Source organism: Lingula anatina, chromosome 2 (assembly GCF_051362555.1).
Source record: "Lingula anatina isolate TDL-2025a chromosome 2, LinAna3.0, whole genome shotgun sequence".
NCBI lineage: Eukaryota > Metazoa > Brachiopoda > Lingulata > Lingulida > Lingulidae > Lingula > Lingula anatina.
In genome coordinates, this window is record NC_141768.1 from 39,469,770 (window position 1) to 39,496,304 (window position 26,535).

A 26,535-nucleotide genomic window follows, 5' to 3' on the forward strand; every position below is an offset into this window, starting at 1 on the left:
AATAAACTAAAACGTGTAGCATACCTTCCTAAGCCACTCATATGTGTAAGGAGATAATCATGACAGGTGTTGATTTTTAAATCATTTTTTAACACTTAACGTAAACGAATGACCTTTTGACATTGATCATGTGACTCCATGGTAAGGGCGAAACCGAGGCGTCATTTTTCTGTCTATAAGGAACACCAGTAACTCTGATTGTTTTTACAATTTTATATGAAAGGATGTTTAGCTGACACAATCGACAGATTTTATAGCAGACAGTAAAGTTATTGTGAGCGGAAGAGTTATCTTTTTCAAGCAGGGGCCAGCGGAGAAAGGTGAGGAAACTGTTAGAGCTGAGTGTGGGGTGTTAAATACCTTGTCGATCAATGACAATGGGAATATTCAGATAGCCCATGTTCGTGTCATGTATATGTAAACAGTTGTTTATCGTGACTGTATGATAACCATGTGGTAAGAGAGTAGAAGGTTTAGATTGTTTTTAGAAGAGAGGGCATGTAAAGAGGGTTATGATGGTGGGCATGGTGCGGAAATGATAATATCTGTAGAATGACTTTGGGGAAATCAACAAACCGCCAACCTAGATTAAGTTGATATCATTGTTTTTAAAGACAATAACCAATGCATTAGTTATTGATTGTTTTGAGATCAATTACAAATTGTGAGTAAGAATTGAGTCTGGAGAGCCTCTTGCTTATGATTTATGACATTACAATTTCACTTGATGTTGAAAACAAAGCCTGCTGTTACAGTCATTTCCTTTCTTTATAAAGCCTAGAGCTGGACAGTACCTCTGGCGACATCCCCAACCACTTTGTCTGCTGCATCTTGTGTCTATTTAAACTAGGAACTAGTATCCCCAATCTACAGTAACAAAGATCCAAATAATGATGTCCAGTCACATGAGGCTCACCCTGAGGCAACATATGTCAAACCTGCTTTTATAAGGTGTTTTCATTTTCCCTTTTATATCCATGTCCACAATATTCATACTTTCTGTTTAAAAAATATGTCATTCGTGAACAGATTTTGAAATTTAGGCAAAATTCCAAATTTAAATGATCAGTGTCCCCACCATGTGTTAATTTTCACCATCTGTAAATCTCTAGATGCCTAGATATCCAAGGGGACATTTGGCATATTATGTGAAAGGGGTTTGTTAAGAAGATTTATTTTGGAATACATAATAATTTTCTGTAAGTGCATAGATGTTTACTGCACATGTAATCTTAAACATCTATTTATTTCAACTGCAGTATGTTTAATTATTGCTTTTTACTTTGTCCCCATTCCCATGGTATTTGTAAAGGCTAAGGAGGCATGTTCTATAAAAGAAAAATATTATATGGCACTTGAATATCTCATTCCTTCTTTTTTGTGTAAACTGTATTCATTTATATACTGTATTCAAACTCCTGTTGTCAACTAAATCGTGTTTAAAATTTCATCCTGTTTTGAATTTCATAGCAATGCATCTATTTATTTATTGTGTATGTCATTATATCAGCACTACTTTGTTGTCCTTAGCTGAGGCCAGGTGATCAAAATGGCAGAGGTGGACCCAGAAACCCTGCTGGAATGGCTTCAGATGGGCCAGGGAGATGAGAGGGACATGCAGCTTATTGCTTTGGAGCAGCTCTGTATGCTATTGCTTATGTCAGATAATGTTGATAGGTGTTTTGAAAGGTAAGTAGAACTGAGGGTAATGCTGCCTTTTTACTTCATTTGAATATATAGAGCATTCTGTGGTATTTCTGCCCTGGACATGAATTTTTCAAATATGGAAAAATTAACAAAAAGTTACATTTTCTGATAAATGAGAAGTCCTTCAGTTTTTAGAAAATATTAGAACAGGAAATAAATATTGTCTGAACATGGTGGTAGGTGCTCCTTGTTGATTTTTGATTTAAAAATATTATTTATTTAAGGGTCAGGAGGTCAGAAATACCATTTAGTTATTATATATTGTCAGTACACCCAAACTTTGTGCCCATTTTATTTTGAGTTAAAATGACTGCAAGCTTTCTGGAATAACAAATTAATGAGTCATAAAGTTGATGCTACCTGCTATTTTTTAACATGGATTATTTGATATTGCTCTTTGTTTTATATAAATTGATGAAGAAATTATAGATTAAATGATATTGTATAAACTCTTTACTCTAAAAAACTACATGATCATTTGAAATTACTCGCCATATTTCTTAATGGTTACTTCATGTGATTATTCAGTGATTAAACTTGTTTGTATGACTAAATTTGCTGGCATACCAAGTCTGGGTGATATTACTGGAGAAAAATCAATAGCAATATTCTGAGGGTTTCTGTATTTCCTGTACATGAGTGTTAGATTTCAGCTCAGATTTCTAATATTTTTCATTATCGATAGCCTTAGCAGCATATTTGTTAGACAATTTAATGATCGCCTTAATATATTGTGATGAGGGACAGAGTACTTCCTGCTGTGGGTGATATTTCCTGTAAGATGAGTCACATTGGTGTTGGTATATCAGGGATTCCTGTAGCAATACCCTTTGTGCACTCTTGAAAAATTACCCCTAATTGATGACACACTGACTTGAAAATGACCGTCATTTTGTTTCAAATGAATTTCCAAATGAACTATAAGTTCTAGGAGAAATAAGATAATCAGTGTATATTACAATAAGTGCTTTTCATATTACAATTACATTAAGTGAATAGAAAGAACATTTTAAAATTCTAATAAATAAATTTGATTGGATAAGATGATCAGTAAAAGAAAATAATGAAATCGTCATTTATTATTTTAGTTGCCCTCCTCGCACCTTCCTCCCTGCTCTTTGTCGCATTTTCCTGGATGAGTGTGCACCGGACAATGTGCTAGAGGTGACTGCACGTGCCATCACTTATTACTTAGATGTGTCTGCAGAATGCACACGCCGTATTGTGGCTGTAGATGGAGCAATCAAGGCCTTGTGCAACCGTCTTGTGGTGGTGGAGATGTCTTCTAGGACTAGCAAAGATTTGTCTGAACAGTGTATCAAGGTAGGTGAAGACTGATTGGTGGTTTCCATGGTGAAAACAGGGGTGGAAGAGCCATAGAAGTTTGACACTTGATTTTTTCGACTGGTGAATGGGACTTAAAACTTTGTGATATGGAGCAGTACAGAAGCACTTTTCCATAGTTCTGGTTAAACTGCTTTTAAAACTTATGAGAATAAAGTATTCATTAAAAAGAAGTTGGAGACCATCTGTTCCTTGAGAAAGATTCTACAACCATTCATGAGTCGAGTCGTTTTGAAAGCTTTTTGACCCATGAAGAATTTGATTTGATTTTCAGGTGTTGGAATTAATCTGCACCCGTGAACCTGGTGCCGTATTTGATGCTGGTGGCTTGAACTGTGTGTTGACATTCATCCGAGAACATGGCTCCATGGTTCACAAAGACACCCTGCACTCCTCCATGGCAGTGGTCTCCAGACTTTGTGGGAAGATGGAGCCACAGGATGCAGCACTTGAGTCATGTGTGGAATCTCTGTCTACTTTATTAAAACATGAAGACCAGTTTGTAAGTTTCAAATTTCTCAGAATGAACGAAATGTCACTGGATGTTTGAAAATATTCTTACAATTTAGTTACTATAATTTTTTAATTGAGGAATTTCAAACAATCTTGATTTAGATGTGTATGGTATATTTGATAATAATGAGTATCTTTTAAAGGTGAACTTAAAGCTGAAATTCTGTAAAATAACAATGACTTCATCATTACAGGTTGCTGATGGAGCTCTCAGATGCTTTGCATCTTTGGCAGACCGCTTTACTCGCAGGGGAGTCGACCCAGCACCGCTGAACAAACATGGCTTGATTCAGGAATTGCTACAGCGCCTGTCCCAGGCAGGGGGCCCAAATTTGAATGCGTCACTCTCCAGCACCCCAGGGGCTGCCAGTGCCACTCCTGACTCGAAGAGCAGCACTAGTGTGTCCACTGTGATCAGCTTGTTGTCCACTCTGTGTCGAGGGTCACCAGGAGTCACTCATGACTTGCTGCGCTCAGACATGCCTGAAGCTATTGAGATGGCATTGCAGGGGGATGAGAGGTACTAATGATTTTTTTTGGGATTAAATCAAAAAAAAAATTTTTTTTTTGGAGGGGAGATTTTTAAAACTTCTTGTTAACATTTAAGTTGAACCATATGCATTTCTGAGGTTTTTGGATTTAAATATCTTTTAAGGCAAAGAAAACGAGATTTATGAGCTACCTTCATTCATGTGAAAGCCACCAAGACGTCACTGTGATATTTTTTTGCATAGAATATTAAATAATAATCATTTAATTTTCATTCCTTTGCAAGAATTTCTTTATCTCCTGTTCCAGATGTGTATTGGACACTATGCGACTGGTAGACCTGCTGTTTGTGCTGTTATTTGAAGGCAGGAAAGCTCTGCCCAAGGCTGGTGTTAGCAGTCTCTCTAGTCGTATTCCAGGACTGCGTAGAATGGACAGTGCTGGTGAAAGATCTCATAGGCAACTCATAGACTGTATTAGGAGTAAAGATACAGATGCCCTCATTGATGCCATAGACAATGGAAGTATGTTCTAGCAGTGTTGTTCTTCATGTTCATCGGGGTGAAAGCCCCTCACCCAAGGGGTGCAGAAATATATTGCCTTCTCCTCTTATGAATTAAAGTTACAAGAAGTGTGACTTAATAGTTCTACTGTTTTGAATTTTGAAGCATTTTAGAAAAATATTTATTTAAAGTACAATACTGACCTGTTTGTGCATTTTTGTGGTGAAAAATATTTACAGATTTATGATAATATGATGGTCAAGATGATTAGTTCTATTTGTTTACTTACAAATGGCATTTCCATTTCAGATTTTGAAGTTAACTTCATGGATGATGTTGGTCAGACATTGTTGAATTGGGCTTCTGCATTTGGAACACAAGAAATGGTGAGATTCAGAATTTCAGTAAAAAATATTTAAAGTGGGTGTTTCAGGTTACCATGAGACTTGTGTGAAATATCTTTATTTGTTAAAGTTGGTCATATTTAAATCAATATTTTCAGGTGGAGTTTCTGTGTGAAAGAGGAGCAGATGTGAATCGAGGATTAAGATCTTCATCTCTTCATTATGCAGCTTGCTTTGGTAGACCAAACATAGTCAAGGTAAAAGGATCTATAATGTGAACATCAACAGATTGAGATATAGGATAATCTCTAGCAAAAATAGACCAAAGGTTGAGATATAGGATAATCTCTAGCAAAAATAGACCAAAGGTCCTGAAGTCAAAGGAATATTCCGGTAGAAGCATCATTGTCTTAGTACAATACTGACTTGTGAGAAAATGCTTTGCAGAAAGTCATTATGATAGGTTTTATGTACCTGTATTGTTTCTCATTGTATTATATTTTTTCATTGCTGGATGTTAACATTTTTGTAGACTCTTTTGCGATATGGGGCCAATCCCGACCTCAGAGATGAAGATGGGAAGACCCCCCTTGATAAAGCCAGGGAGAGGGGAGACGAGGGGCACAGAGAGGTCATCAGAATACTTCTGTCACCAGGTGAGGAGGAAAGCGCGAGCCCATGAAAAAAACCTTCAATACTTCAGAATAAGTATAAAATGCATGTGACATTTCTTCAAGAAAGGCATTTAACTCTGCAAAAGGTGGTTTATGCATTATTTATCCACTGTGGCTTAATCAGTTTACCCTAGGGTGTACATTCTGTGCATAGATTTATTCGTCCATAAAACTGGAAATATTTTCATTGGCCTGAAAGATCATATGTTGCATTCTTCCAGGTGACTGGATGATTCCAGCCTCCAGCAGAGAGAGCTCCACCTCCAGTATAGGTGAGAGTGCCACTGCCACAGGTGCCCCTCCAGCAGTAGATACTCCAGGCACCCCGGGGGATCCACTTCTTGATGAACAGGAGCAACAACAGAGACAGCAACAACAGCAGCAACAGCAACAACAACAGCAAATGCTACAACAACAACAACAGCAGCAGCAGCAACAGCTGAAGAAAGAGGAGCCAGAGGAACCTCAAGAACCAAAGGGGGATCCAGAAATGGCACCTGTGTATCTGAAAGCTCTGTTGCCTATCTTTACTCAAGTCTACCAAAGTACAATGTTACCTTCAGTCAGGTATGTGAAATAAACTGACATAAAGATAAAATCTTGTTTAACTGTCACATGTTAAGCACTAGTAATAGCAGTAGTTGTTGTCATTTTACACTTGAATTTTCAAAAGTTTATTTGTAAGATTTTGTATTGTAGAACGTCAGCAAGAATGTTCACACCAGCAGAAAATTTGTGTGAATTTGATTTGAAACATCGTGAATAGTGTTCTCTCATTTTCCCTCCAGGAAAGCCAGCCTTGCTCTCATCAGGAAGATGGTTCAACACACCTCAGAGAATGTCATGGTAGATATCTGCAATGCAGGCTCCACCTTTCCCACACTGCTGGTTGAGGTCATTGCTATGGTGTTGGACACTGAGGTAGGATTAGGCTTTAATGTGGCAAATGACCACAGCTGTTGCTTCTTATCAAAGATGTGTGTAACATTTTCCTGCTTATGTGATTTTAAAAATATAAAAATAAAAATATTACCATTCATAAACATGATGTCTAAAACAGGATTAATTCCACCTAAATGACTTTTTTCTGGGAAACGAGTGTTGCATACTTATTACGATTCAGGTAAGTGTGCAAAAGTAGTTCTTTGCTCTGAAATTATGAATCACTAATAGCAATTATAAAATTGAATCTTAACTCCATAGGATGATGATGATGGCCACAACACAGCTCTTCAGATAATAGAGGACCTTGTCAACAAAGGGCGTGACTGTTTCCTGGAACACTTTGCCAGGCTGGGGATCTTCATCAAAGTGCTGAACCTGGCAGGACCTCCTCCAGAGGAAGAAGAGAGGATCAGAGCCAGGGAAGAGAAGGTAAGGCATTTATAGATATTCTGAATTATTATCTTTCTTTTTGAGGATAAATGGACCATTTTATTGATCATATGCAGGCATTTAAGGCATTTATAGATATTCTGAAGTATTATCTTTTTCATTTTGAGAATAAATGGACCATTTTATTGATCATATGCAGGCATGGGTTTATTTTATGAATTACATTTATTATCAAGTCGGGTATTTAACTGAAAGGTTGAAGTGTTTTGTGTCAGTCAGTAAATTGAAATGTGCGTAAGTTTTTAAAATTTTGATCTTATTCTCTAGATGGAGCAAGAGTCCCAGCTGGAAGATGCCAAGGAGGTGATCCAGGGGAAGGCTTACCACTGGAAGGACTGGTGTGTGGCCAGAGGAAGGGACTGTCTCTACATCTGGAGTGATGCTGCTGCCTTGGAGTTGTCTAATGGCAGCAATGGCTGGTTTAGGTTTATACTGGATGGTAAACTGGCCACCATGTACTCCAGTGGTAGCCCTGAAGGTGGCTCAGATAGCTCAGGTGGGCAGGTGTCATAATATTTAATTGTAAATGTATTACTATAAATTTCCCTTTGAAAAGGGCACTAGGGAGATCATTTATTGGATTGAAATCTATTTCAGTTGTTTGTGCTAACTTGCTATCTAAATAGCTAATAAAGCTACAGGGTTAATAATATGCACAGTTTACATATTCATCCTAATCTTCAAATTTTAATGAAAAATTATTTTTAGAAAACCGAGGAGAGTTCTTAGAGAAACTTCAGAGGGCCAGAAGTATGGTGAAGAGTGGCACTCCTAGTCAGCCCATCCTCAGCAGCATTGGACCCACACGTCTTGTGGTGGGCAACTGGTCTTTGGCCTGTAGGAAGGAGGGGGAGATACTGATACATAACTCTGATGGTCAACAGGTAATTCTCCTCTTGATCAGTTTTGACCGATGTGCAGAATTTAAATTCCCAGTTGTAAAACAGCACCTGTTTAGCAGAGAAAATTAAAAAAAAATAATAATAATAATATTTACCCTTTAGTGATTATGAGGAAATTTAGATTTTATGTATGTTTGAAAAATTATTTTCAGGCTACAATTCTTCGAGAAGATTTGCCAGGTTTTGTGTTTGAGTCAAACCGTGGCACTAAGCACACCTTCACAGCAGAGACATCCCTAGGGCCAGAGTTTGCCTCTGGCTGGGCTGGGAGGAAGAGCAAGAAGTTGAAAAGCAAAGTGGAAGCTATAAAACAAAAGGTAAGATTTTTTGTACATTTATCTGTCTGAGAAGTTACATCCTCTTGGTATAAGGATAAGCATGACACCAATTTTTACTTTGCTATGAAATTTTGTTATGGAACTATAGCTGAAATTTTAAGCCATTTCTTCAGCAATAAATTGGTGAATAAATTTTCCAGTTTCTTGTTTTTTTATAGCCAAAGTAATTAATCTTTTGCATTTGGCAAACCACACATATCATATTGTATTAAGTCATATCTTTACTACTCCAGGTGAAGACCATGGCTAGGGATATCTATGAGCAGCACTTCAGAGCAGCCCAGGCTACACCAAGAGGAGTAGTAGCCAGGCTACACAGCATTGTACAGCTGCTGGACTCAGCTTGTCTCAAGCATGCAGGCCAAATAAAGGTAAACTTTTTTATCTTTTTAGTCCAAGGAGGATTATAGTGATTTAGAATAAAGCCAAGTGCATTTAAAAGGTTGAAGAGGCTAATTGAATGCAAACTCAGCTCTCATTGAATTCAAGCCCAGTATTTGGTCCGTCAAATCTTTTAATCCAAAAAATAATTTATAATTTTCCAGGTTACAGAGGGAGAGCCTGACTGGGTCCAGGACATGAAAACTGCACTGGATGACCTGTCTGAGCTGTTGAAGGATGATCACACGGTGTCTGCCTTTGAGCTCCACAGCAGCGGATTAGTACAGGCCCTGCTCAACTGTTTGAATGTGAGAGAGCACTTTGTTATTGTTTTAAATAAGAGAAAAGATAAATTTCCAATAAACGGTTTTTGGTATACATTAAAGCTGCTGTTTATGTGTATTCATTGTTTTAATGATATAAAAATAGGTAAATGCATAATATTATGGTAGAAACATAATTGTGAATTATGGATGAGAAAATCTTGGATATTTACCATATATTTTGATACGATTGACTTTTTTTTTCATATTGTTTTAAAGGGTCTACACAATGTGACTGATAATCCAAAATTAGCCTTGGAGAGAATACACATGTTTATGCACGTGTTTAAAGAATCAGATTACAGGTTTGTTGAAACTTTTTTCTTGGTAAAAGAAAACTTAGTAAACTGGATTAAAATGGTATTAAAAATTTGGATGATAAAAGAATTTTAACAAACAGATGATTATTATTATATATCATGACTCTTTGCAACATAAGCATATTACAGTATCTGTGACAATTTGGGACATAACTGAAATATAAATAGAAGGGCTCATTGAATGTTTTCTCCTGTTTCAGTGTAAACCCAGCCACTGCTCTTGTAAGAAAACTCATATCTGTGTTAGAGTCTATAGAAAAACTCCCAATATTTAGTTATGATATTCTTGGAACTGGATATGGTTTACAGGTGAGTTAGCTATTTGTCTTATTTATATTGTTAAAATTGTGTATTGAGAAAGAAAAAAAAGAGAAAAAATTGAAATCATACACTGTGCTATCTGTTGGATATTTAAATTACAAGGCATTGGTGGTTTTGGTAGTGGCAGAGACTTTTCTTTACATTAATTTTTTCAAAGTATACATTGTTTCTTCCCCATTTATGTACATTTTGTACTTATTTCCAGATCCTCACTCGACGTTTGAGATTCCGTCTTGAAAGAGCACCTGGAGAGACATCTTTGATTGACAGAACAGGCAGAAACTTGAAAATGGAACCTCTTAGTAATGTGGACCAAGTGGAGAGATATCTTTTGAAAATGGCATGTATTGTTTTTCTGTCATGTCAGACTATTTCAACACAAAACTTTCACGCAAGCAAATAATACATATAGCATATTTTCAATTATAGAATAGTTATGAAGTGAAACTTCCTCCAAAATTTCAAAAGTTAAAACATAAAGTGATCTTTTAGTTTGCACTATGTATCTTGCATATTTTCATTGGTATCCTCTTAATTGTTGAATTTGTTTTCTCCTCTGCAGGTTGCCAAACAATGGTATGACTATGATAGGTCTAGTTTTACATATGTGAAAAAGCTCAAAGAACCAGATGCTAAATTTTCATTCTCACATCAAAGGGATTTTGATGAGAATGGTGTGATATACTGGATAGGAACTAATGCCAAGTGAGTACTGAGCATGCTGTCCATTTTGAAAATATTTTATCAGAAAATTTTTCATTTAAGATTCTTCATGTGTGCTTGTGACGAGTTGAAGGCAGAATATATATGTTTTCATGTTGAATAATGTATCTGGAGGCCATCATTGGAAAAGAGCTGTAAATTTTCCCGCAGAAACAATTGCACTGCCTAAGTAAAGGCAGCAGTTCTTTGATTAGCTTGTTGGTCTCTGCCAGCAGTTCTTTTTAGTTGAGCATAAAGATATTAGGGGAAAAAACAAAGAGTAGAATTTATGTCACTCAAGTTATGTATACTTACTAATAGATTTCCGTTTCATTACTAATTCCAAGTTTTCTTTTTTGCTTATAGATCAGCATATGAGTGGATCAACCCAGCACAGTATGGCCTGGTGGTGGTGACATCCTCTGAGGGGAGAAACCTGCCCTATGGAAAGCTGGAGGATGTCCTCAGCAGAGAGCCGTCTGCTCTGAATTGCCACACTAATGATGACAAGTAAGTATACTATTACTTCTTTGGATTTTTTGAAAGGCCTTTTCTAACTGACCAGGTAATAGGGTAGTATCTTTTTGTGAAAAATTATCTAAATTTCCATGATTTTAGAAAGTTCAATTCACTTTATATTGTGCTAGAAAGGTTTATTAAAAAAAACAGTGGGTTTTAGTGAAGATTTCAAATGGCATTACACTTCCTCTGCAGGAGTGCATGGTTTGCCATAGACCTGGGCGTGTTTGTGATCCCCACAAGTTACACACTGAGGCATGCTAGAGGATATGGAAGGTAAGAACAGGTGGTTGGACAGGCACGAAACAGGGCTTGCATATATCACAGTTTACAAGTTTAATATGAGGTCAGGTGTAAAACATCACATTTTATAAGTATTTTCTGATCAGACAGAGAGATTGTGTATTTGTTAAACCATAATCCTTATCCTGAAGCATCTGAAAAGATGCAGGAATCGGATTCATTCTGTCATAGCATTGTATTGTTGGCTAATGATAACTTTACCATTCAAACCAGCATAATATGTCCACTTTCAGGTCTGCCCTGAGAAACTGGGAGTTCCAGGTGTCCAAAGATGGCACCACATGGACAACCCTGTATAAACATGAAAATGACGCCTCACTCAATGAACCAGGGTATGTATTACATGTAACCCTGGTATCACAGTCACTGCTCAGGGAGTTCGTGTTTGATCATGTGCTTTATGGCTTTTATCATGACTGTTGTTGCTCAAATAGCAGTGTTACAGCTTTGAATTTTGATTAACCACTCTTGAGAGGTCGAAATTTAGATTTTTACAAAAATAAAAAAACTCAGTTGCATGTACTGAAACAAAGCAGTGCAAGAAAAACTGGAAAAAGTTGTTGAAATAGACTCGTAAGTTTCTCACAATCAAATATTTTATATAAAACTTAAAGTATGCCTTAAAGTCAGAGCAGATTGCATGTATTTTAAGAAATATTAGTTTATTATCAGTTTCAAAAGTTTTTGCAAGATAACCAGTTTCTATTAAATTATTTCACATTGCCAGGTCCACTGCCAGCTGGCCTCTGGAGCCCCCTGCAGAAGAGAAGCAAGGCTGGAGACATGTACGCATCTTACAGTGTGGGAAGAATGCCAGTGGACAAACTCACTACTTGTCTCTATCTGGCTTTGAAATATATGGAACTGTCACAGGGGCTTGTGATGATGTCGGTGAGTTAAACAAAGCTGGTGTGATGTTTTAAGTTATCTATGTCATTAGAATGCAGATGGAAACGTAAGGCTTCTAAGATGGTTGCATTTAGCTACCCTAGACTCTTAGATGTGAAAGCAATGTGAAATGCCTGCTGAATGTACCAAAAGTCAAATATTCATTGATTCGTATTTAAAAATGGAAAGAAATGACTAAGTTAATATTGTACCTGTTTAATTTCATAGGTAAAGCAGCCAAAGAAGCAGAGGCAAACTTGCGACGTCAACGTAGACTGCTGCGCACACAGGTGCTGAAGCAAATGGTGCCCGGTGCTCGTGTTGTGCGTGGCATGGACTGGAAGTGGAGAGACCAAGATGGCAATCCACCAGGAGAGGGGACAGTTACAGGGGAACTGCATAATGGTACGATAAATGTTACAATAAAAAGGACAATATTGTCTTTATGGGAATGAATGTTGGATTACACAATACTGAATGGGGTGGAAAAATAGTGTTTGAAAGAGGTGGGAAGTATGTTGCATTGTGTTTGAATGTATTGTTGAGACTCTGGACAGAATTCCTGCATACAGGGAATTTAAAGAAAAGTTAAAAGATAGACATTATATTTGGTTTACTAGTATACTAGTGTTTATATGTAGTGATTTTGTTGATCCGTTTTAAGGTAATGCTTTTATTTGTGTATGAAGTATTGATAGTCCAGTAAAAGTGGAATTAAATAAATGTACCCTATGGGTATTTTTTCTATTGACTAGGTTGGGTTGATGTGACCTGGGATGCAGGGGGATCTAATTCCTACAGGATGGGTGCAGAGGGTAAATATGACCTTGCCCTTGCCCCATCTCATGATCCAGAGAAGCTCCGCCACACCTTGTCTCAGAAACCCGAGGGAGCCATGGCCCCTGCTAGAATGAAGTCTAATAATCCAGATGGTGCTAAACAAAAAGTAAGTTTTATGATAGATAGATATGATTACAGCACAGCATTATCTCCATATTGAAAAGGAATATTGAAAGAGGGTATGTGGCCGCTTTTGTACGCTGAAAAGGTAAACATTTGATTGAAAAAAAATATATATACATAATATGTCAATCAATAACCCAAGGAAGAAGTATAATTTACAATACAGCAAATTAATGTTTGGTTACTTCCAGTTACAGACTAGTGTGTTAACCAGCAGGAAGAGCAGTTCCACCCCTAGTCTCAGTGACGTGGCGGAGGCTAAATCTTCTGTAGCCTGTACAGAGCAAGCAGCGTCTGCAGAGAATCTTACTGCAAGAGTGAAAAGTGTAAGTTCAACTATGTTTTTCTTTACAAATACTTTAGCACTGAACAGTTCAACACATGGTTTCACATTAGCCTTATAATTTTGTAGTTTGTTTAAATCAATTTTTGAATAATTAAGTTATTTGATTTTCATGTTTTTATGGTTAGTTTTGATTGTCAGATTTATTTGGAAGAAATAAATAAAACATTCCTATCACATAAACTGACCAAAATTATGACAACCGTTTAGGACACAGAAACCTCCCCATTATTTCAAGACAAGATATTGTATTCCAGACTGCAGAAAGTGTAGCAGAGAGTGTCCTAAACCTGGCCACCTCGGAAGCTGTGGTCATGGTGACAGTAGACCCATCAGATGGCAGCACTAGCAGTAGTACCACCAGCACTGAGAGTAGCACTGTCAGCAGCAGTAGTACCACCACCAGTGCTGGCACTGGCCCTTCTACTCAGGAGACAGCTGCAGAAGTACACAGCGAAGAAGGTATGGTTAAGTTGATTATTTTGTGCTCTTTGTGTTTGTAAGTACTGATATTGAAAATAATTAATTTATTAAAATTTAGGTGATTAGTAGGTTCAATTTAAATATTTTTTTTCTAAAAATACGTAGGAAGACTTTCGAGTGATTCCTTTGAAAAAGGTATTTTGCCACTACCTCATGCAGTGAAGAGGTGTTAACTTCATTATCTATTTTAATTTTTTATTTCCCCTTCTAGGTCTTGCAGATATGGCATGTGCTCCCTTGGACAACTCAGATCTTGGAGCTGTAGCTGCACTGCCTGATAACAGCAATGAGAAGAAACCAGAGAAAGTACAGACCATAAGAGTTGGAGAGAAAGTTAAAGTGTCAGAGGTTGTCAGAGGTGAGAATGGATGTTGAAGATTTTTTTTACCATGCATTTGTGTAATTTGTGATAAGAGGTTTGGCTAATCTTTTGATTTTCACAAAAAGAAGAATTTGATTTAGACACATCTTATCCTTACAACCCATACGTAGGCACTTTTTGTATAGTGTACTTATTATATGGAGAAAAATTAATTTTTTTTACGCATTTCTAATCTACACAAAGTATTGATTAGTGCCTTTTTCTGAATTCCAGACAAGCCTCCTAAGGTAGACAGAAAGTCGTCTGACCCCCAGGCCCAGGCCTGGCCCACCTCTACCAGCCCCATGAGTGTCAGTGTGCCAAATCTTACCAGTAATATGGAACAGACTGTCAATTTGCTGGAGTCCTTTGCCGCTGTTGCCAGAAGAAATGTTGCTGGTGGCAGCGGTGGGGGAACAGGCAGTCTCAGTCGTACTAGTGCTAGTAGTCTAGTAAGACTAGCTCTGCAAGGAAATCTCAGTGAGTGTCTTTGATCTGCAAATTCATTTTATGTATAGGACATTTTTGTATTCTGACATATGGGACTTAACAAGGTAATTTTTATTCATCTGCTTATAATACAGTTTTTCATCTCTGAACAAGTGGTCTTTGTTGAATTTCTCAGTATATCACATACAATTTTCATGGATTTGCCACCTTCACATCTGACAGTTCACCCATTTGCTTATTTTTCAGGCAACTTGTTAAGTACAGCTCAAAGCTTCCCCAACCTCAATACAAGTGGAACCAACACCACCTCCAGCCCCACCACCTGTAGTAACGTGACCTCCCTGAGCCAGGCACTCACCATGAGCCTGGCCTCCACCTCCAGTGAGAGTGACAATGATTTCTTGGAGACCTGTAGAGCCACCACCTTGCTGGCTGAACTGGAGGATGATGACGAGCTGCCAGAGCCAGATGATGACACAGATGAGAACGAGGATGATAATGAAGAGGATGATGACTTATATGAGGATGTCATGGTGAGTGGAGTATAGAGGTGGTTGGAAATATGGCTTCTAAGATAGAGTGACTGTATCTTGGATAATTGGTACAGCTGAGGATTGTATTACATTATAAATAGCTGTGTGACTTGAAACAGCACTAGAAAATAATTTTGAGTATCCATATTCTGAAAAATTTTAAAAGTATCCTTTCAAATTACTTTGTGACCAGTGGTCATCAGACCATCAACTATTTATGTTCATAATTATGCAATTCAATTTTTATGTGATTTTCTCAAAAGAAAACTACTTTTAGTTATTACATGTAAATTGATTGTTTCTAGGAGGAAGAAGAGTATGATACAAGGAACAGCCGCAGAAGGACGTGGGATGATGAGTTTGTACTGAAGAGGCAGTTCTCAGCACTGATCCCAGCATTTGACCCCAGGCCTGGCAGAACCAATGTACTTCATACACAAGACTATGAAATACCACCCCCAGGTAGGATAAGGCCACTTCAACTGTTTTTCACTCTATTGTAATACCTTTTCTCTCTATTTCAAAGTTTTTACCCTTTCTGCTTATTCCAGTTTACTTTGAGTGAGGACAAGGTGCAGTTTGTAAAAGTCCTTTGCTTGGGATATGAAGTTAGAAGGAGGTTAAAATTGTTTTTGAGGGGAAAATTAATGTGAGGAAGCTCATAATTCAAATTGATGTGTAGACTTCATTTTATTCCAACTCTCAGGCTGAAAAATTGACCGTTACATTCAATGTGGGATATTGGCTTCTTCTGTTATTAAGGCATAGGAATATATTTTTCATTTGAACATTATGTTAGGCAAGTCTGATGGTTTACAACTACATATAAGGTGATTTGAACGAACCAGATTTTGAAATCGTGTTTGTGTCTTGTTTCATTGTAGGAACAGAAAGGCAGCAGTCCAGTGAGGAGACAGACCCAGTGCCTCAGCCCAAACTGGCACTTTACTTGAAAGGACCTAATTTGCCAGGGGTATGGAGAGCTTTTACACTGAATAGATGATGAAATATAAAAGTATTATGAATAGTTCAGTTAAAAAACATATTCTGAAAGATTCTTAAGTTGTTCGGGTGAGAATGATGGCAGCATAGAGGAAGAAAAGACATAATTAGCCATTTGTTTTCCTGCAGATGCCTGATGGTGAGATCTACATGGCTGACCCCAAGGCAACCATTTTCAAGTATGTTCAACTGTTACTGTTGCAAGCCCCTGGAGCCAACAAAAGTGAAAGACTGAAGAGAATTTGGGAACCAACGTACACGTAAGTATTTGTTACAGGTTTGGTAAGAATGTGTGTGTGCGTGAGGATCTGTACAATATTCAATATCTCAAGTGAATACTTTTTCTTCCTGGATACTTACACAATGTATTTGATAAAAAAAAAATTAACAGAAATAGAAAAATTAATGAGCTGCATTATTAAAATGTCAGTTTGAGCATAAGACAAGGTGAGGTAAATTGTATAGTTATTGATACTTCTGCTTTATAATTGATCAATTCAGATTGGTGTATAAAGAATTAAAGGAAGGTGAAGGCAGGCTGGACTTGGAAAACACAGAGGTGAGTGACAGTCAAAGTGTGACAGACTTGTAACTCATTGTTAGCAAAAAAGCACCATTGTCAATACTATTTAGATTGTTGATAGGTTAAAATCTACTTTTGAATTTCATGTAAATAAGGATGTTTTTATGTACAGACACAGATGTGTCTGTACATATTGCCATCACCTGCGTCTGTCGTCGCCGATGCCGATGGCGATGCCGATGCCGATGCCGTCGCCGTGCACTTTCCTTGTAAACACGATAAGTGGAAGGCAGTTTTACTTTTTGGCTTTATATTTACAGAGCTGATGAATATTCATAAAACGCAGGTCAAGTTCGAAAATCAGCATGATCGGGCCATTATTGTAGAAGTTATGCTGTTTTTTCACTTTTCAGCATATTTTTCACATTTCCTCAGATTCAATTCTTAGGCATGTTAACAGTCTCATTATTAAACTAATAAGATCCGTAAAAGTTTTTGTTTGACATTTCCTGCATCTTTACAACATTGTTAGTTGATTTTTTAAAAATGATGGTAAACTTGTTATCGTGTATTGTGTAATAAAGTGTCAAAAATGGAAATAAACTCATATCATTGCAGTTTGTCAGATTCAATCATTCACTATGTTCAGAATCTCAGAATGGAAGAAATTGGACATTTTACACTGCTTTATTGATATTTTTCCCATCTCATCAATTTTCTTAGTTGATCATATAAAAATGGCAGTAAACTGTTAATTTTGTTTTATGTTAAAAATTGTTAAAAATGAAAAAAAAAACATTTCAGAACAGTGCTGTCTTGTTTACATTTTGGCATTTTCAAGTTGTGACTTAGAGGTTCCATGGGCCTGAAGACCTTTGCTAGTCACATTTTCTGAATATCCATGATACTAATATTTTATTATTAAAAATTGATGGTCATTATGCTGTTAAACATTATGTAATATTGCATCAAAATTTGAAAAAAACCTATTTTGGGCACTGCTCCCATGATGACCATTTAAGAAAAACCATGTCACTTACTGTTCTCAAACAGTACAGTAAATATATATATAGATGTGTCTGTACATATTGCCATCACCTGCGTCTGTCCTCGCCGTCATCGCCGTCGCCGGTGCCGTGCACTTTCATTGTAAACACGATAAGTGGAAGGCAGTTTTACTTTTGGGCTTTATATTTACAGAGCTGATGAATATTCATAAAACGCAGGTCAAGTTCGAAAATCAGCATGATCGGGCCATTATTGTAGAAGTTATGCTTTTTTTTCACTTTCCAGCATATATGCAACACTGTAAACACATTCCAAGGAAAACCGATAGGCCTGTTGTCATGAAACTCACAGGAGTAATCTATCTTACTAAAACGCAGGTCAAGTTCGAAAATCGGCATGATCGGGCCACTATTTTAGTAGTTATGCTGTTTTTTCATTTTTCAGCATATATGCAACACTGTAAACACAATATAAGAAAAACAGATAGGCCAATTGTCATTAAACTCACAGGAGTGGTCAATCTTACTAAAATGCAGGTTGAGTTCGAAAATCAGCATAATCGGGCCATTATTTTAGAAGTTATGCTGTTTTTTCACATTTCCTCAGATTAAATTCTTAGGCATGTTAACAGTCTTATTGTTTTACTAATAAGATACATAAAAGTGTTTGTTTGACATTTCCTGCATCTTTACAACATTGTAAGTTGATTATGTAAAAATGATGGTAAACTTGTTATCGTGTATTGTGTAATAAAGTGTCAAAAATGGAAATAAACTCATATCATTGCAGTTTGTCAGATTCAATCATTAACTATGTTCAGAATCTCAGAATGGAGGAAATTGGACATTTAACACTTTTCTATTGATATTTTTCCCATCTCATCAATTTTCTTAGTTGATCATATAAAAATTGCAGTAAACTGTTTATTTTGTTTTATGTTAAAAAAGTGTTAAAAATGGAAATAAATCCATGTCAGAACAGTGCTGTCTTGTTTCACATTTCCTCAGATTCAATTCTTAGGCATGTTAACAGTCTCATTATTTAACTAATAAGACATGTAAAAGTGTTTGGTTGACATTTCCTGCATCTTTACAACATTATTAGTTGATTATGTAAAAATGATGGTAAACTTGTTATCGTGTTTTGTGTAATAAAGTGTCAAAAATGGAAATAAACTCATATCATTGCAGTTTGTCAGATTCAATCATTCACTATGTTCAGAATCTCAGAATGGAAGAAATTGGACATTTTACACTGCTTTATTGATATTTTTCCCATCTCATCAATTTTCTTAGTTGATCATATAAAAATTGCAGTAAACTGTTTATTTTGTTTTATGTTAAAAAATTGTTAAAAATGAAAAAAAAAAACATTTCAGAACAGTGCTGTCTTTGTTTACATTTTGGCATTTTCAAGTTGTGACTTTGAAGTTCCATGGGCCTGAAGACCTTTGCTAGTCACATTTTCTGAATATCCATGATACTAATATTTTATTATTAAAATTGATGGTCATTATGCTGTTAAACATTATGTAATATTGCATCAAAATTAAAAAAAAAATATTTTGGGCACTGCTCCCATGATGACCATTTAAGAAAAACCATGTCACTTACTGTTCTCAAACTTATAGGAAAGAAACATGGGACTAAAATACAGCTTCAGTAGGCAATGCAGTCTGTTTGGTAATTCTTACTGCCAGTTAAACGGTTTCACATATTGGCATTTTCAAAGTGTGACTTTGAAGTTCCACGGGCTTGTTTATTATTGCATCAAAATTGGCAAAATGACCTCTTTTGCATCCTTTTTTCTGTTATTTTGTCTGTACATTTGACAGCTTTGCTGCCTTGTTTAACTTTGAAACCACCTTGGTTTGGGTTTTGTATTTTGAAACAAGCATGGGAATGGGCAGTTTATTTATCCCACCCTACCCTGCTTTTTGCATATCAGCCCTTGAGATGGAAGCCCAGGCTATTTCTTTTTTTTTTTTTTCTTTTTAATTTCCTATTTGGTTTTATTTTCACTTAACTATGGATGAAATTCCCTTGTACATTTTTATAGCATGATGCATGTTTAGATTCAGTTGAATTGCACCAGGTTGATTTTGGGCTAGTAAATTGTTGCTTAAGTTGACTTTCTGTAGAAGTTTAGTTTATTAGGTCTGCTCCAAGTATCTCTCATTAGTATGCCTAGATGGTGAATGTTACCGAACATTATCCAGTTGGATTGTTTCATCTGTGAATGAGCAACCCCTGCCCTTTTAAACCCATAGCAGCATAAAATGGAAAGGTATGGTAGGGAAAAAGAGAATGCTAGCCTGTAGTCCTTCAAAAATGCACGTTAGGAAAAAAGTGATGTGGAGCAGGCCTTCATTGTCGCATCAACTATCCTTTCAGGGACGTTGGTCCATATCTTATGTTGAGCGCCATCTAGGGACAGATCTCCTTCCCAAATTGGAGGTCATTGACTATTTGCGTCAGAATGCTGATGAGGCATTCCTGCTGCGCTGGAAACTGGTTGGCACCAGCAAAAACATTAAAAAGAGTCGGAACTGTGCTCAATTGGTGGCTGCATATAAGGTTAGCACATAATCCGCATGCTGCTAGGGTAGCATAACAATAAATATTAATTGTAATGACAATAAACAACAGAGCAGTTCTCAGTGTTTGTCACAAACCATATATTAAATGTGATTGTTGTGTAGTTTTCACAAGTGAAGTCTATCCCTTTGAAAAGAAAAGAAAGAACAATTGAAAGAACAAGAATATACCCCCCCCCCAGAAAAAAAAAGATTTTAATAAGTAGCACATAGTCTTACTTTCTTACTAAACCACTACTTTGACATTAAGCTTGCCCACATTTCAGACTAATTACTTTCTATTTACACTTAGAATAACATATAGTTGCATGACTGATTTTTTTTTTCACTAACAACAATTATTAACATTTTGCATAGTAATTTTACAAAATTTATTTCCAAAACATCCTTTTATGTGCATTTTAGCTCCCTTTTTTGCAGTAAAATTACACCCCCTCCCCCCACCAATGCTATTAACAGGTGCTTTATTCCATTGTTACCAACATTCAAAAGCATCTATTTTAAGGCATTCACACATTTGATCTCAGTTTACGTCCTATTACCCCCTGTTTCTTTTTTTTTTAATGCAGACATCCATTTTTCTCTTATATTTTAACATAACCATCACCTTTGCCAACATTATTGTCATCTATAAGATTTGGACATTTCTAATCAGGCTTTTTTTACCTTTGCTCTGTTATTTTTTTCCATTTGGTTGGCATTATAAAAGCATTCCTTTGAAGCTGCTTATAAAACAGGTTATACTTTTTAAAAAAGGTCAAGATTTGGACTATCTTATGTTTGTTTTCTTTAAAGCCTTGTTAAAGCTATTAAACATTTACTCAGGAATTTTGCCAAAGTGGATCTAAACTCAGCCAATCATTGGAAGATCAAAGCACCCGGGAGCGGCTGATAAGTGAGGCTGAGCAGCCCAATAGCAATGACCCATCAGCCTGCAGCGTAGAAGACGTGCTTCGTCTTCTCCAGCTCCTGTATGCTATCTCCCTGGAAGAAAAGCATGCTGGGATGTGGACAGGTGAGAGGACCAATAGAAGTGGTTTTGAAATATGCTGCCGAATTTTTACCATTTGTCATTGAAAAAATTATGTATGTAGACAACTGGCTAATAGTGATATAGATTAAATGTACTAGTTTAAGATTAAAAATCACATGTTAAGTACAAATTGTGAAATGTCCATTCCCCCTTTTGAATGATGCATTAAAAATCATTTTGCTGATCAGAACATGTAACTATGTACCTTATGAGTGTTTTATTGCTACCCATAGTTATAGTCCTGGTTTTATATGATATCTTTTCTGATTTTAGAGGAAGAATATTCTCAATTTAATCTTCCTTCTGAAGAGTTCATCAGCAAGAAAATTACTAACAAACTGGTTCAACAAGTACAGGTAAGATACTATTGTTCAGTTTGTAATATACGGAAATTTTAGGTATTTCTTCTGATTTCTCGTGACATAATCTTATGGTGTGATCTTCGACAAGTTTGGTTGCTTTTAAACCTTGATTTAGCCCTAGTATTATTACTTGCTATTTACTAAATTTCTCATTTTTGAATTGGACGCAACAGAGATATGATACATTATAAGTTGTCCTCTTTTTCCCAGGATCCTCTAGTTTTGTCCAGCAATGCTCTTCCTGACTGGTGTGAGAAACTGACCAAGTGGTGTCCCATGCTCTTCCCCTTTGACACCAGACAGCTGTATTTCACCACCACTGCCTTTGGCACTTCAAGGTGAAGGTCATCACTTTTGTTGAAGTTGTACATTTAGTTACAGTCTCTGTGGCTAAATGTATATGTATAAACCACTGATCACAGTTCACATCCATCTTCGTTAAGTAATTTTGGTAACATGCCAGCTGTATTTATACATTCTTCATTTGTCTGCAATATTACTTATTATTCCACTGCCAATATTGCTTGGTATTCATTCTAATGTGCATGATTTGTAAATGATTTCAGAGCTATTGTTTGGCTGCAGAATAAGAGAGATGCTGCACTTGATCGACACAGAGGGCCATCGCCAAGAAGAGACGATGGCCATGAGTTCCGTGTGGGTCGCCTTAAACATGAACGAGTAAAAGTTCCAAGAGGAGAACAGCTTCTAGACTGGGGAATGCAACTCATGAAGTATCATGGAGAAAGAAAAGCTGTGTTAGAGGTAAATTTGAGTCAAAGTGGTAACAAGTCTTCTGTTGTCTCTTTGCTGGAGAAAGCTTATTACATTTTCTGAAAAGGCTTGTTTGGTTGTGGAATTTCAGGATGTGACACTAATGTGAGGAATCTTGGTTTTAAATTGAACAAAAAATCTGTTTGAATATGTTCCCTTTGACTTGATGAAACTGATGAAGTTTGGTGAAACTGAAACTACATCTATATTTTTATTACCATATAAGCTCACTAGAACCACCCTGAGCTTCAGAGATAACTTGACACTAACATCTTCACAATAGCCTATCTTCATCGTGTCAAGTTACCTCTGACGAAAATAGTTTGACCTAGTTTATATAAGCCAATCGAATCCAAGTTTCAAAATTTTTCACCAAAGTTTGGTGAAAACGCTGATTGGTTGACCGTCAATCGGTAATCCTTGGCTGATTCCGCAAGCTCCATACTAACAACAAAGTTATTGTCGAGTGCAGAGACATCCGAGTAGTGCCGAGTGCATAACCGTACACAAAGAAAGCATGGCGTCTTCTACGAGTGACTACGTAAAATAATGTGTTAAGTTATCTCTTGATTCTTTGCAAAATATGAGTATATCGGAATTGAAACCAGAGCAGTTTGAGGCCCTGCACCATTATCTACTGAGGGATGATGTATTTTGCGTGCTGCCCACAGGTTACGGTAAGTCCCTGATATTGAGTCTTATCTCTGATTGGTCCGGATTTGAACAAAGGGCGCTTTGACTCGTTCGCATTCATTGGCTAGATCGTTCAATGAGTCATTGAGTGCGGGCTTTAAATTTGATTGGCGGGCGGCGGGGGCAATCGAATGTGGTCAGAGGTAACTTGACACGATGAAGATAGGCTATTGTGAAGAGGTTAGTGTCAAGTTATCTCTGAAGCTCAGGGTGACTACAACTAAATGTGACAATTACCTTTGGATAAGAATTTTAAAAAAGAAAATAAAATCAATATAACTGTTCCTGTTGGGTTTCTAGATTGAGTTTGTAGAAGAGGAGGGCACTGGGCTTGGCCCCACCCTGGAGTTCTATGCCCTGGTGGCAGCAGAGTTCCAGAGGAAAGACTTGGGCATGTGGTTGTGTGATGATGATATACCTGATGATTTGGCTAGAGAGGTATGCTTCCCACTTGATAGATTTATATATAACAGTGTATTTAAAGTGAATTTTAAAAAAAAATTTGTCTCTCAGATATTTGTTTATAAATGTGTCATTTGTGTATCAGTTTATGTAAACATCCTTTTTGTGAAGCATGCATCAGTTTCAGTATCGTTTGTTTTTATCTGCCTCCTTGCTACTTAGAAACCAGTAGTACTTGTTAGACCACTGCTCAAATGCCACAGCAGGCCTTGCAACCTAATTTGGTTGTGATCCTGACCTCACAATGAATTATTATTTACTACTCTCAGGTTGACATTGGTGAAGGTGTAAAACCACCTGGATATTATGTCCAGAAAGTATGCGGTTTGTTCCCAGCTCCTCTCCCTCAAGAAGGCTCAAACATCTCAAAAGTGGAACAACTCTTCCAAACTCTGGGCACATTCTTAGCCAAAGCAATTCAGGACAATAGACTTGTGGATATCCCATTATCACGACCATTCCTTAAACTTATGTGCATGGGCGAGGTGGGCAGCAATCTGACTCAGCAGTACTACGAGCTCACAACACATAAAGACAGTGATGTAGATATGCGATCAGAACCATCCTACGATGAGTCTGATCTGATCTCTAGTGTCGAGGACTTGCAGATAGACAAGGAGCTGATCCTCGATCCTCCCAAGCACAGGACTGTGGTGGCCCCTGCCTGGTACACTGGGCTACTGACACAGGAGGACTTTGAACTGGTCAATCCTCACAGAGCAAGATTTCTAAGACAGCTAAAAGACTTAGCACAGAGAAAATATGAAATTGTCAATGACAATAAACTGACAGAAGATCAGAAGAATACTATGTTGCTGGAGTTGGCTTTGGAGAACCCATCTGGAGAGGGACCCCCTGTCAAGCTGGAAGACTTGGGGTGAGAGAGATACTCAGCTATCACTAAGATGTATTTCCCACAACTATTTAAAGTGTAACAATGGCAGTTTTGTGAACACACTTAGGTTTTTTGTTTGAGATATTTAAAATTATTTTGTAAAGAATAAAAAGAATCTAGGTTAATTTTACACAGGCAGATAAATCTATCTACCTATGATGTATTGGAAGGAAATTGGAGATTTGTTTTTATTTTGACAAATGTTTATCTTTCCAGGTTGACTTTCCAGTTCAACCCGTCTTCCAAAGTCTATGGCTTTACATCAGTGGATATCAAACCAAATGGAGAGGATGAGGTAAGATTAAGTTCTATGTACACTGTAGGCTCTCCTGCCTTTTACTGAGATGCATGAAATCCTATTGTTATTATTTTAGCCTGGCAGGTTTTGTTAATTAAAATTTTATTAATTTTGCATAAATGGATATTTGGTATCATTTCAGTATAAACAATAAAGGTCTTTGATTTTAACACATTTAAACCAATTTTAGTGTAAATGCATGAATTACATATTTAATTTAAATCCATTGATTGATATTACATATTAATAATACACTCTTGCATATCTCCCAGGAGGTGACATTGGATAATGTAGAGGAGTATGTGGAGCTGGTGACTGATTTCTGTCTTAACAAAGGCATCAGGGTACAGATGGAGGCTTTCAGGGGTAAGATAAGGCGAAATATTTCAAGTGATCTAGTTTAAAGGTTTTTAGATCATTCTGAAAGTTAATATGAACATACATACTTTAAGAAAATAACTGTTCAGCAGCAACCTCTTCGTGCATCTCACACCAGTCTAGAATAAGATAATAGACATCTGGAAGGTGATTTTAACTTTATGATGATGATCTTTCCAAGATGTTTTCTTCTTCTTGACAAACAGTAAGTAAGATTTTCATTGGCGATGAGGTGAATATCTTATATCTATTTGATTAAATACCATGTTTGTATTTGTTTCCAGCTGGTTTTTGCCGTGTGTTCCCCATGGAGAAGCTGCATTCATTCAGTCCATCTGAGCTGATGTTGATGTTGTGTGGAGATCAGGCACCCGTCTGGTCCCGGGAGGACATCCTGCAGTTTACAGAGCCCAAACTGGGATACTCAAGAGAAAGGTATGGCATCTGCTATGTGGTGTTCCTTGGTCTGGAAATAGTGACCCTTAATATTCTGTGGTGTGGGATTACAGTGGTAAAAATATCTAGGTTCATTGGTGTATTTTTAAAAATACCAATCTTTCATGTTGCTTTTGCAATATTAAGCAAGTTCATACTTCTATTGATCAGACATGTGATGACATCTTTATCTTAAATGTGTGATTTTCTCAATTGAAATCTTTCCATTTTCAGTCCAAGTTTCCAGAGGTTTGTCAACGTTCTGGTTGGCATGTCAGGAGATGAAAGGAAAGCCTTCTTACAGTTCACAACAGGTTGTTCTTCACTGCCACCAGGGGGCCTTGCAAACCTGCATCCAAGACTGACTGTAGTGAGAAAAGTGGACACAGAGAGCAGTGCTGATGGCAGCTACCCGTCTGTTAATACATGTGTGCATTATCTGAAGCTGCCAGAATACTCTTCAGAAGAAGTAATGAGGGAGCGGTTGCTGGCAGCAACAAGAGAGAAAGGCTTCCATTTGAACTGAGGGCAGAAGGGGTGTAGGGGGAGAGTTCCATTACGTATATGAAAGGTTTAAGTGTGACAAATGTCAATGGTTCTCATTTGTTTACTGGGCCTGCTTTTATGTAGCCACATTGAAGGATGGGTAGATCTTTTTACACGATTTGTGACTGCAAGGATAATCAAGTCTGGGAAACTTGTGGCAATTCAGCACAAAGTTGAGGTCAATTACCAAGAACATTTTCTTTTTTATACCTAAACATGCTTAATTGTGTGAAATATGTATTATGCAACACAATACATTAAAACAGTGTAATTTTTTTTGTTTTACTGAAGAGAATCACTGCAGTTAAAAGCTATATAGTGTGTGATTGCCAGTATCTTTTAAAGCCTGTGCAATGTTATATATTGTCTACTTCGTGTAGACAGCCATTTAGTCTGATAATAAATATTTATCAGTTTTTCTGTTGTTGGTT

The 26,535-nt window shown here is 37.0% G+C and overlaps 1 protein-coding gene across 2 annotated transcripts; it reads left to right on the plus strand.

Annotated features, from left to right (window-relative positions):
• The first annotated feature begins 123 nt into the window (after window positions 1-123).
• Window positions 124-26,520, plus strand: LOC106167172 (E3 ubiquitin-protein ligase HECTD1). 2 transcript variants are annotated; one of them, XM_013545881.3, is made up of 47 exons: window positions 124-320; window positions 1,531-1,689; window positions 2,796-3,030; window positions 3,326-3,553; window positions 3,759-4,084; window positions 4,363-4,577; window positions 4,866-4,942; window positions 5,059-5,157; window positions 5,433-5,556; window positions 5,796-6,141; window positions 6,363-6,495; window positions 6,778-6,948; window positions 7,237-7,465; window positions 7,678-7,853; window positions 8,024-8,188; window positions 8,443-8,580; window positions 8,755-8,898; window positions 9,133-9,218; window positions 9,434-9,542; window positions 9,760-9,894; window positions 10,117-10,259; window positions 10,623-10,766; window positions 10,971-11,051; window positions 11,312-11,410; window positions 11,806-11,969; window positions 12,195-12,371; window positions 12,722-12,912; window positions 13,121-13,255; window positions 13,530-13,734; window positions 13,967-14,113; window positions 14,351-14,596; window positions 14,813-15,099; window positions 15,405-15,561; window positions 15,984-16,072; window positions 16,231-16,361; window positions 16,603-16,660; window positions 20,026-20,208; window positions 21,054-21,243; window positions 21,535-21,617; window positions 21,834-21,961; window positions 22,190-22,388; window positions 23,391-23,528; window positions 23,822-24,429; window positions 24,664-24,742; window positions 25,018-25,111; window positions 25,408-25,558; window positions 25,793-26,520. In XM_013545881.3, the coding sequence occupies exons 2-47, from the start codon at window positions 1,550-1,552 to the stop codon at window positions 26,082-26,084; spliced, it is 7,875 nt and encodes a 2,624-aa protein (XP_013401335.2). In that variant the 5' UTR covers window positions 124-320; window positions 1,531-1,549; the 3' UTR covers window positions 26,085-26,520. The 2 variants fall into 2 exon arrangements, with proteins under 2 accessions (XP_013401335.2, XP_013401337.2); XM_013545883.3 differs by lacking the exon at window positions 20,026-20,208.
• Window positions 26,521-26,535: the final 15 nt, after the last annotated feature.

What these genes read in the sequence shown, in the direction of transcription:
- LOC106167172 (XM_013545881.3), top strand. Translation starts at nt 1,550, where the DNA reads ATGGCAGAGGTGGACCCAGAAACCCTGCTGGAATGGCTTCAGATGGGC. An exon ending in CCCTGCTCAACTGTTTGAAT is followed by an intron (nt 8,899 to 9,132) that starts GTGAGAGAGCAC and finishes ATTGTTTTAAAG; the next exon opens with GGTCTACACAATGTGACTGA. An exon ending in AGCTCTGCAAGGAAATCTCA is followed by an intron (nt 14,597 to 14,812) that starts GTGAGTGTCTTT and finishes CTTATTTTTCAG; the next exon opens with GCAACTTGTTAAGTACAGCT.